At 41.3% G+C, this 12,510-nt stretch overlaps 1 protein-coding gene across 1 annotated transcript in view; it reads right to left on the bottom strand.

Moving 5' to 3' along the window:
- LOC6031804 overlaps window positions 1-12,510 on the bottom strand; it is a 92,446-nt gene that overhangs the window by 3,614 nt on the left and 76,322 nt on the right. The window contains exons 16-17 of the mRNA XM_038256929.1: window positions 11,405-11,766; window positions 10,982-11,338 (exon numbers count right to left, since the gene is read on the bottom strand). Of these exons, the coding sequence (XP_038112857.1) occupies window positions 10,982-11,338; window positions 11,405-11,766 (719 nt within the window). The remainder of the gene's footprint in view (window positions 1-10,981; window positions 11,339-11,404; window positions 11,767-12,510) is intronic.

Below are 12,510 nucleotides of genomic sequence, written 5' to 3'. Positions count from 1 at the left end.
ATCGTGCATAACTCACGTGGCCTTTTTGAACCGTCGAGGATTCAGTTTTTTTTTTGTATTTGCCGGCAATTCTGGTGTTTTTTTAAGAGGAAAGGACCGAGCCTCGTAGCCTTGTGGTAACGCTTCCGCCTCGTAAGCGGTAGATTGGGGTTTCAAAACCCGACTCGGGCCAACACAACTGGTGATCTACTCCTTTCTGGATTCGATTACTTACCCACTCGGAAAATAATCTGGTAAATTTGAGTGTCTGGCGCTGGCGGACGTTTGTCGTGCAGTTCAGACACACTTGGCACACTTATCCTAGACAAGTTTTGCGTAACGCCAGATGAATCTGGCGAAAATCGGGCAAAAGTACTGCCAGCTGTCTGGCACAAAAATCAACCGGTTCAATCGGTTGAACCGTGCACGACCGGTTTGTGTCATATTCGCCAGAAATCATGGCAGAAATCTTGGGTAAATCTGGGGTAAATTCTGCCAGATGACTGACGCAAGCCCCCAGACGAACGCCAGAATTGTGTCCGCCATTTTCGACCGGGTTAGTAAAGGGAAGGTAGTGTATCATCACAACCCGGTCGGAAATGGCGGACAAAATTCTGGCGTTCGTCTGGGGGCTTGCGCCAGCCATCTGGCAGAATTTCCCCCAGATTTACCCCAGATTTCTGCCATGATTTCTGGCGAATATGACACAAACCGGTCGTGCACGGTTCAACCGATTGAACCGGTTGTTTTTTGTGCCAGACAGCTGGCAGAACTTTCGCCCGATTTTCGCCAGATTCATCTGGCGTTACGCAAAACTTGTCTAGGATAAGTATGCCAACTGTGTCTGAACTGCACGACAAACGTCCGCCAGCGCCAGACACTCCAATTTACCAGATTATTTTCCGAGTGGGAAGTTGGACTTTATTACGACACCTTAGGGATAGAGATCCTTAATAGGGAGACTGGTCGAAGTGAATTTGACGTACCCAAACAGACACGAGTTTGACGTATCCAAACGAGCATTTGCCTTTACGCCCAGCAAAACTTATCAGTGTTGCCAAGCTCAAAACATACGTTGCCAGATCGATTTAGCCAGCTTAGACCAGTCTCCCTATTTAGGGTCTCTACTTAGGGAAGGCGACCTATGGAATGTTAATGTTATCCTTAAGAGGCAGTATTTGTAAATATTGCTCGGTTTGTTCTAGAGGTCGTATCGAGGTGCTCCGATTTGGATGAAACTTTCAGCGTTTGTTTGTCTATACATGAGATGAACTCATGCCAAATATGAGCCCTCTACGACAAAGGGAAGTGGGGTAAAATGGGCTTTGAAGTTTGAGGTCCAAAAGACCAAAAATATCTTAAAATTGCTCGCATTTCCGTAAAACTTCATCAATTCCAACTCTCGTAGATGCATTTGAAAAGTTTTTTGAAGCACTTCAAAATGGGCCATAGACATCCAGGATCGGTTTGACTTTTTCTCATAGCTTTTGCAAATTACTGTCAAAAATGGATTTTTTTAAAACCTTAATATCTTTTTGCAACAGCCTCCAACCCCATATTCCCATAGGTCAAAAGATAGGTAATTACATGGACTATAAGCCTACGGAAATAACTTTTTGGCCGATATCAGTTTTTCTCATAGTTTTTCGATTTTTCTAGAACAAACATTTTACAACGTTAGTTTTTGCCCTGTAGGCCGCCATAGCGGCACTTTTTGGTCTCAATTTTGTCATATTCGAAATCCTCGGACAATTTCACGTATGTTATAAGTATTGGAGTTGTAAATTTGATTTAAATATAATTAAATAAAACATTTTTGAAAAAAGAAATAGATCTTATTTACCCTGTGATCAATACGTCAAATGCTGCATCAAGTAGGCGAAAACCTGTTTTACCCCTAAATAAACAAATTGTTAAAAAATATTTTAATTCATTCTTAATGGCAATTTTTCCAATCAAATTTACAACTCCAATACTTCTAACTTACGTGAAATTGTCCGAGGATTCCGAATATGACAAAATTGAGACCAAAAAGTGCCGCTATGGAGGCCTACAGGGCAAAAACTAACGTTGTAAAATGTTTGTTCTAGAAAAATCGAAAAGCTATGAGAAAAACTGCGATTGGCCAAAAAGTTAATACCATAGGCTTATAGTCCATGTAATTACCTATCTTTTGACCTATGGGAGTATGGGTGTTGGAGGCTGTTGCAAAAAGATATTAAGGTTTTAAAAAAATCAATTTTTGACAGTAATTTGCAAAAGCTAAGAGAAAAAGTCGAACCAATCCTGGATGTCTATCCCAGACGAAAAAGGGGGGCGCCTGGCGGGCGTTTTGTCTTGGGCGCTGCACTTAGCTGCGCAAGACGTCTGGCAGATTTTCCCCCCGACTGGCCCAAGAATGTTGCCAGAATTCTGGCGAATATGCAACAAACCGGTCGTGCACGGTTCAACCGATTGAACCGATTGGTTTTTGTGCCAGACAGCTGTGAGTTATCCCGCCAGATTTTCGCCAGATTCGTCGGGCGTCACGCAAAACCTGGCTAAAAGAAATGTGCCAAGTGTGTCTGAACTGCACGACAAACGTCCGCCTGCGCCAGACACTCAAATTTACCAGATTTTTTTCCGACCGGGATGGCACATTTTGAAGTACTCCAAAAGACCTTTCGAATGCATCTACCCACTCGGAAAATAATCTGGTAAATTTGAGTGTCTGGCGCTGGCGGACGTTTGTCGTGCAGTTCAGACACACTTGGCACACTTATCCTAGACAAGTTTTGCGTAACGCCAGATGAATCTGGCGAAAATCGGGCAAAAGTACTGCCAGCTGTCTGGCACAAAAATCAACCGGTTCAATCGGTTGAACCGTGCACGACCGGTTTGTGTCATATTCGCCAGAAATCATGGCAGAAATCTTGGGTAAATCTGGGGTAAATTCTGCCAGATGACTGACGCAAGCCCCCAGACGAACGCCAGAATTGTGTCCGCCATTTTCGACCGGGTAAGAGAGTTGGAATTGATGAAGTTTTACGGAAATGCGAGCAATTTTACGATTTTTTAGGTTTTTTGGACCTCAAACTTCAAAGCCCATTTTACCCCACTTCCCTTTGTCGTAGAGGGCTCATATTTGGCATGAGTTCATCTCATGTATAGATAAACAAACGCTGAAAGTTTCATCCAAATCGGAGCGCCTCGATACGACCTGTTACACATTGGTGAAAAACTCGCTCTTAAGAATAAGCCCAAAAAATCAGCTTTGTAAATGCGTCTCCGTAATATTTTTTTTAAATTTTTGTGGGGTTAATTACTTTTTTTAAATTTATTTATTACTTTAAACACAATAAACAAAACTCATTTTTTAACACATATGTTTTGCATTTTGCTTTTTTAATTATTTAATCAACAGAGCAATTCTCTACGAAATCGGTCTTTTTTCTTTAATTTTAATTTTTGTATTTTTAAATCCGACTGAAACATTTTTGGTGCCTTCGGTATGCCCAAAGAAGCCATTTTGCATCATTAGTTTGTCCATATAATTTTCCATACAAATTTGGCAGCTGGCCAGACAAAAATGAAGTATGAAAATTTAAAATCTGTATCTTTTGAAGGAATTTTTTGATCGATTTGGTGTCTTCGGCAAAGTTGTATATGGACTACACTGGAAAAAAATGATGCACGGTAAAAAAAAATTTGGTGATTTTTTATTTATCTTTTTAACTTTTTTGAAAATAGTCGCAGTTTTTCATTTTTTTAATTAGTGCACATGTTTGCCCAACCTTGAAATTTTTTTTTAAAAAAGCTGAGATATTGCCATGCAAAGGTTTAAAAACAGGAAAATCGATGTTTTCTAAGTCCCACCCAAACAACACACCATTTTGTAATGTCGATATCTCAGCAACTAATGGTCCGATTTTCAATGTTAAAATATGAAACATTCGTGAAATTTTCCGATCTTTTCGAAAAAAATATTTTCAAAATTTTTAAACCAGACCAGGACTAACATTTTAAAAGGGCCAAACATTCAATATTACGTTCTCAGCCCAGTTACCGAACAAGTGCTGTAAAGCAAAACGTAAAAAACAGCTTATTGGAAATTTTTAAAGCAAAACTCCAAAAAAACAGAAAAGCATACGAGTTCTACTTTTCCAATTCGTTTATGTAAGTAAGGATTTACCCTAATAAAAATATAGTTTTAATTGTTACATTAAGTTATGATCTTTTTATTTAACGAATACAAAATGCATGACACTTTAACAATTAAGTCAACAGCAGTTAATCCGTTTTGATATCTTGCCATTGTGTTTACAGATATGGGTGCTGACAAAATCGAAAACTTTTCGCGAATTACTCCTATTGCCCTCTCTACGTGAATCCTATATTGGGTGACTTGTTTATTCTCGTCTAGTTCTTTTAACGAAAATTGTGTCTTTTTTCGTAGAAAATTAGGAATATTTAGGACAGCCTTTTTTTCGGCAACCAAATCGGCGATTTCAAAACCCTTATCAGCTAAAATAATATCGTCTTCTACAATATGATCTAAAATACCGCTTTTTTGAAAATTTCCTTATCTGAAATCCTACCGTTGTAACCTGAGCTAATGAAAGCAATGTTTCCATCTGGATGGATCGCAATCATATATTTAATTGTCTCGTGTTTTTTATAATTGCTATAAAGAGAAGTTGCCGCTTTTAAATCAGAGGGATTCTGGCAAAAAATTTCGAAGCAGTCAACAATAAATATTCGTTTGTTTCCAAACTTGGACTGAAAATTTTGTGGCAAATGTCGAACAGCAATTTCAGGTTCTGTGGGAAAATTTGCCCACTTGAGGCTTTCGTGGATTTGATAGAGAGTTCTGTGGAAATATTTTGAAATTGTCGTTAAGCTAGAGTTGTAGTCATAGGCCAATGATGAAAGCGATGTGTTCAATCTTAATCTCGTTAGAGTTAAAACAAGTAGCTGGTCTTTTGACAAATTACAGACAGGCTGATCTAGACTAGGTTCCAAAAATTTAAATAGTTTAAAAAAGGTTTCATAACTGCTAATCCCGGTATAGAATAAACATTTTCGGTCGTCTTCGACAAACTTCAGACCTCTTCTGCATTTTTGGACCTCAGCCTCCAACTCATCGTTTTTTTTTTGCAAACGAATAATTTCATCATAGTACTGCTGGAAAGTTTTGCGGGATAGCATACACCTAAAATTAAAATAAAAATCTGTGCAAAAATAAATAAATAGCAAAACATTAAGTAGCAAACCTCCTTCCTGTACGTTGCAATTTCCCTTACGCGAAGATGATGCAACAGCCTCATCTTCTTGTTGTTTGGATGCCAATATAGATGGGTTTGACTGTTGCTGGTCTGTAGGTAACGAGGTGGAATTTTCTGGCAAATCAGAACGATCCATATTCAAATCAGCCCTGATGTCATCAGAATCCATTTCATCGCAAGAGGAAAAATTGTGATCAGAACCGGCCCTGGAGGAAAAGTCAGAGCGTTCGCTAATGGATCGCGACCGGCCCTGGGTTGAATTATCCGCTCCAGTATCCATGTCTTCGGAACCGGCCTTGGAGGACATGTCGGAGTGTTCGCTGTTGGACCGCGACCGGCCATGGGTTGAATTATCGGCTCCGTACTCCATGTTTCCGGATCCGGCCCGTGAAGACATGTCGGAGCGTTCGCTGATCGATCGTGAACGGCTGTGGGACGAATGATCGGTTCCAGTATCCATGTCTTCGGAACCAGCCTTGGAGGACATGTCGGAGCGTTCGCTGATCGACCGTGAACGGACGTGGTTCGAATTATCCGCTCCGGACTCCATGTTTCCGGATCCTGCCCTGGAGGAAATATCGGAGCGTTCGCTGATCGACCGTGAACGGCTGTGGGACGAATGATCGGTTCCAGTATCCATGTCTTCGGGACCGGCCTTGGAGGACATGTCGGAGCGTTCACTGATCGAACGTGAACGGCCGTGGGTCGAATTATCGGCTCCGCACTCCATGTTTCCGGATCCGGCCCTTGTAGACATGTCGGAGTGTTCGCTTATGGACCGTGAACGGTCGTGAGTTGAATTAACCGCTCCGTTTGTTGAAGGCCGGTGACCGGTTGTTCGTGCAACAGAACCATCCGGTTGCAGCCTGGCAGTCGAACCGTTGGAGGCGGGAACAGGCTCGTCCAAGCTGTCGGAAGAATCATCGTCGGGAAGTTCGTCCTTGCGCGTCAATTCTAAATCGATCGTCGGAACCCAGTCTACATTATCCACGTCAAAAAGTGCAGAAGGTTTTCCTACAAATATATGAAAATCTATAATCTGATTAGTATTCAATCAGAAATATCAACTTACCGCCGACGAAATGCCTGCCACAAACAAATTTTTTAACTTTGAAATCGTCTTTTTTCTTCAAAGCATCAAGCCACAGTTTTCGGCGTTTGAGGCTCAAATTGTTCGTATGGATATGCACGGTTTTTCCGGGAACTGTGTGGAAAGTAAATTTTCCGCTCGATTCACTCCGATCACAGTTATCCACAAAACATTTTCGAGGCATTTTGCCAATTTTTGAAGAACTTAAACACTCTTGAACCGCACGCAACGAACAACGAGCAAGACTATGTAAACAGTGCACGCGAGCTGTCAAATGACGTCACGCTGTAAAACCTAATAGGGTTGGCCATTTTAATGAAAATAAGACGAAGGAATTGGCTCAATATCGAATGAGTATGAGTATTTACCCCTCAATAGATTTTTTTGTTGTCAAAATCAAAACTTACAAACCAGTGATGGTCACAGATTTTGCCAAACCAAAAAATACAAATGAAATCCATTTCCGATTTTTGTAGAGAATTGCTCACGTCGGATGATATGGTTTCCTAGAAATTCTGGAAGTGTCCCCAAGCGGCTACCGGTATTGGATTAGCTGGGATGGGCCAGTGAACATCGACAAGAACTCAAATTTTTCTTATTTATTAATTTCATGATGTTTGAGTTGCCTTGGAGAATTTGAACGATGCGCGTCGCGGTCATCCACCCCGCATTGTGTGTGTTTTTCGGTCCGGGCGGTTTCGCGTTTTCGCATTTTAGTTGGTTTGATCTTTCCACAGCTGGCTGTCTAAGATTGAATCATTTATGCTAAACTCAACATCAAATAACCGGGAATAGTCTCATCCGCATCCTCCGACTGTTTGCCTTGAGAATGCATAATACATCACACCATTAAACAAAATTTATTGATTATTGGGTCGCATCATCATCCTCTATGTTGAATCCTGGCCATTACCCTTACCCACTAACAAAATCCCAAGTAGAAGTAGTTTTCCGGCACACGTGTGGATATCGTATAGAACCCACCCTTTGTAGCAACCTGTGCTAACTAACATTCCCGTCCCAATCCCCCGAGATCTACAAACTGACATGACGGGCGCCGTTGGTGGCCAACGACTGTTACCTATTTGCTCCAGATCTAGTTTTAATGATCTTGATGTTTTATCATTTCAGCGCATTCACACATGCTGTTGATAAGGGAAACACCATTAGATCGTTTAAGCGTATGGTCGGTTGTATTGATAGGATATAACGGTCCTGTTCAGCAACGGAGAAGGACAACCATGGGTGGTCTCTCATGCTCATGCTCATGCTCTATTAATTACATGATGTTTGATATATATGTCGGATGATAGGGTTTCTTCAATATTCCGGAAGTGTCCTCAAGCGGCCACCGGATCTCGGTTCCCAGGCCAGGATTAGTCATAGAACAATCATCAAAAATCATCAAACATTCAAACAGGAATATTTCAGTACACTCAAACCCCGATGGTTTGACACCCACTGTTGTCAAACGATCGGGGTCACTTTTTAGTTTGACGCCCCTTTAAAAGTTGCGTATTTTAATTACGAAAATTATGATACCCTAACAAAAAACTCAGTTTTTATTTTCAAAAAATCGTAACTCGGAAACGTACGGTTCGACACCGCCAATTTTTGGATATACATGTAGCATGCAGACATGCATCGGCACTATGAGCTCTTTCTAACGGCACTCAGCTTGTTCTAGATGGCATTTTCGTTTAAAGCAATGTTATGCTTGTTGCTAGGTAAAAATCTCTTGGTTTTGGCTTGAATAATGTGTAGAAAACATTGGTTCATTGGAAAACCCGATTTTAGCTATATTTTCATGTAAATGTTCTCTTAAGCTCTCAAGAAGAACTTCTTAAAAGCTCTTTGAGTGCAATTAAGAGTTCTTAACCTCAGTTAACAGTTGGGTTTCAAAATAATCTCTCAGGGTCTTCGGGAGCCTTGAAGACAAGCGTAATTAGCGTATTCTAATCACTGGCACAACATGCTGGGTATCTTCTACGTGAAATGCCAAGCAAGGTTCTTCTAAAAGAGGAGTTAGAGTGGATGCATGTCTGGTAGCATGTGAAATTTTCCGAGGAATCCGATAAAAATATTTTCAGACATAGGCTCTTTGGTCCAGACACGGTCAAAACGCCATTTTAAATTTTCATAGGACTTTTTCAAATGTTAAGCTACATTTTTGAAACTTTTTACTATTATGCTCAAAAAGCCAAACTAATCACCTTTTTTTGCGCCTAAGACAGCTAAAATCGGATGAAATGACGCGGAGATATGATTTTTTGAAAAAAGTGGTTTTGGCGAAAAATGACGAAAATTGTCATTTTTTGAACCACCCTAGCACGATGTAGGTCACCCTAACGGCCAAACAAAAAAATACGGGTCTAATTATTTTGTCCAAGAAACCCCCAGAAAATTTTTGATCCTGATCGGAGAACTTTTTTTCGGTTTCGGCTCTTTTCAAATGGAATTGCTGTATGTATATAAATATTAGGGAGCCAAAAATTTGCGTTACGTAATAAAATAACGCTCCCTATAGCATAGTTTTATAGTTCAAGTTATTGCCTTTAAAATTATATCGAAAGCCGGCATCTGGGGCGAATTGGGACACATGGGGCGAATTGGGACAGCTGGCTTAGCCAACATTTGGATTTGGACAACATTTGAATATTTTTGATAGGTTTCGGATACCACAAACTACACAATAAGTGCATCGATTTCCAAATTTCATGCTATTAAGATTTATAAAACCGGCAGTCCCGATTTGCCCCAGATGACTCTAAAACGGTTAAAGCATGGACTTATTAGTCTATGGTTAAACAGTTTCATAGTTGAGGGCAAATCTACGTTTGTAAACAAGCAATCTATCCCTTTTGCTCAAGTGACAGTTCACGTCAAGTAAGAGGGGGATAGACTGCTTGTTTACAAACGCAGATTCGCCCTATTGAACTGTTACTACGGAAATAATAAAAACTAACTTAATCCACCTATGTGGTTGATGCCTTCCTCACTTTTTACCAACAATGGGTAATATGACTGGTTTGGACACATATTTCAGCTATTTTATTAGATCCAGAAAAATAAGTACTCAGATATAAAATAAGTGGTCATAACTCGAGACAAGGTTGCCAGATAATCAATGTTGTGAACTCGTTGGAGAGGTCTTTCGATTACCTAAGCAACGATGGGTCGGATGATGGATCCGGCCATCGTTTGCATAAATTTATTTGACATCCGGCTTCAAAAAAGTACATAAATATTACTTAAGTGGTTATAACTCGAGACAGGGTTGCCAGATCTTCAATGTTGTGGATTCGTTGGAAAGGTCTCTCAATTATCTTATCAACGATGGGTCGGATGATGGATCCGGACATCGTTTGCATACATTTTATTGAGATCCGGCTTCAAAAAAGTACATAAATATTACTTAAGTGGTCATAACTCGAGACAGGGTTGCCAGATCTTCAATGTTGTGGATTCGTTGGAAAGATCTCTCGATTACCTAACCAACGATGGGTCGGGTGATGGATCCGGACATCGTTTACATAAATTTATTTGAGATCCGGCTTCAAAAAAGTACATAAATATTACTTAAGTGGTCATAACTTGAGACAGGGTTGCCAGATCTTCAATGTTGTGGACTCGTTGGAAAGGTCTCTTGATTACCTAACCAACGATGGATCGGGTGATGGATGCGGACATCGTTTGCATACATTTAATTGAGACCCGGCTTCAAAAAAGTACATAAATATTACTTAAGTGGTCATAACTCGAGACAGGGTTGCCAGATCTTCAATGTTGTGGACTCGTTGGAAAGGTCTCTCAATTAACTAACCAACAATGGGTCGGATGATGGATCCGGCCATCGTTTGCATACATTTTATTGAGATCCTGCTTCAAAAAAGTACATAAATATTACTTAAGTGGTCATAACTCGAGACAGGGTTGCCAGATCTTCAATGTTGTGGATTCGTTGGAAAGATCTCTCGATTACCTAACCAACGATGGGTCGGGTGATGGATCCGGACATCGTTTACATGCATATAAATGAGATCCGGATATATGTGAAAACACATTTTTATACATAACTTTTGAACTAGTTATCGAAACTTCAAATAATTCAATAGCGATGTATGGGACCCTATACCAAGTCGATTGCAACTGGTTTGGTCAAAATCGGTTCAGCCAGTGCTGAGAAAACTCAGTGAGAATTTTGGTCACATACATACATACACACACACATACACACACACAGACATTTGTTCAGTTTTCGATTCTGAGTCGATATGTATGTATACATGAATGTGGGTCTTCGAGCTTTTAATAAAAAGTTCATTTTTAGAGCAGGATTATAGCCTTACCTCAGTGAGGAAGGCAAAATATGAAATCCGAAAGTCCATGAGCCGGTATCGGAAAAGGGACATCCTAAGCTTTCATTGAGACCAAGAAAACTAATTGGTCCAACACGGGTTTTTTGGCAGTTTATATGTATTATAAACCAAAATTATGGTCAGTTTCGAACAAATTGCCAAATTTCGGTAAAATTGATCAAAATGGCTGATAGATATAACATATATATATAGATGTCTATATAAAAATAAGTGGAGATATGGAGCAACCATGGGCGTTAGAGGGTTAAGGGCAAATATTAACTTCGTACCTCAAACTCCCGCGCCCCTTCCAAAAACTCCACCACATCCCGGTGACCGCGCGACGAAGCCACCTGCAGGATGGTCGTCCCGTCGGTTCCCGCCACATCCACGATGTGATCGTACCCGTCGAGCAACATGCTGGTGAGCGCGTCCAGATCTCCGCGTGCGGCCATCCCCAGCACAAACCGGTCAATCTCCCGGGCATTGTCCGGCTGGGTGGCCTGCAGCGAAACGTCCCGCGCCGTACGGTACAGCTCGTCCCGGTAGGTCACGCTGATGCCCGATTCCTCAATCAGCTGGATCAGGGCGTTCTTGCCGTGCGACCTGGCACAGGCAAAGTGCAGCATGCTTTGACCGTGTTCATCCTGAGGGAAAAGAAGCAGACTACATGGAAAAGGTTCTTGAAAAGTGTCCTTGAAATCAGCCCATACTCGATTATCGCTGGACACCGCACTGTCCGAGTCGTCCGGCGACGGAGGTCCTTGGTCTTCCCGCTCCAGCGGCATCTCCGCAACTCCGTTGCTGATGGGAGGGGGTTTGATGGTCGGCGGTGGCACTCCGCTCTCCAGCTCCTGCTCGGAGTCTTCCTTGACGGCGAGGTCGATGCTGTTGTTGTTGGAGTCACTCTTCTGCAGGGTCGTCGCACGCTCCGATGTCGTCTGGCTGCTGGCACTGGTTTTGTTGCGGCTTTGGTTTGCAAAATTGTACAGATACGTGGCCAGGTAGGTTATCGGATCGGCCGGGCGTCGGTTGGCCACTTCGGTGAGTCCTTTGATCAGTGGGTCACCGAGGGCTGGAAAAGGCAGATGAATTGAATTATGAACTCATTTAATGTTATTGTAGAAAACATATAGCTTTGTGGGGACGCATGGTGATCTTTAACGAGTCATCGGAAACCATGCTTCTCCGCAAAACTAAATGTTTACGAGAATTTCTTTGACGATTTGGTGGGGCCGCATGATATCTAATCATTTGTAAAAGTAGTAAGTTTCTCCATAACATGCCACGTTATCGCCGGACCATACAGTTTTCGGAGATTACCGTAATCTGGGGCGAATCGGGACTACAGTCTGAATAGGGACAGCAGTATTTAGAGCACTTAAAGCTTTTAAATTTGAAAATGGATGTAAACATTTTGTTGTTCTGAGTCTGTTCTAACCGAAACCAACAAGAAAAATCAAAATATTGTGCTCCAATATGGTTAAAACTGCTGTCCCAATTCGCCCCATGTGTCCCGATTGACCCCAGTTTCCGGTATGTTTTATTGTAACAAATTTGTTACATATTACACTTAATTTTACTAATACGTTTTACTTAGGGGCAATTAAGGTCCTTGATCACGAATTTGGGGTTCAATTTTCAGTATTATGTGACGGAAGAGTGGTACGACTACTGTTATTTTCTTAAATTACTTTTAAGACATCCAACATTTCCAACAGTTTGAGGTACAAATCTGTGATGATATTCAATTTTAATGTAGTATAGGTAGGGGAGAGTGGGGAGACTTGATCCCCTTTTTTTGTATCGCACATAACTC

This window comes from Culex quinquefasciatus, chromosome 2, assembly GCF_015732765.1.
Source record: "Culex quinquefasciatus strain JHB chromosome 2, VPISU_Cqui_1.0_pri_paternal, whole genome shotgun sequence".
Classification (NCBI taxonomy): domain Eukaryota; kingdom Metazoa; phylum Arthropoda; class Insecta; order Diptera; family Culicidae; genus Culex; species Culex quinquefasciatus.
Note: the sequence above shows the minus strand (reverse complement) of the source record. Positions and strands in the feature narration are given on the sequence as shown.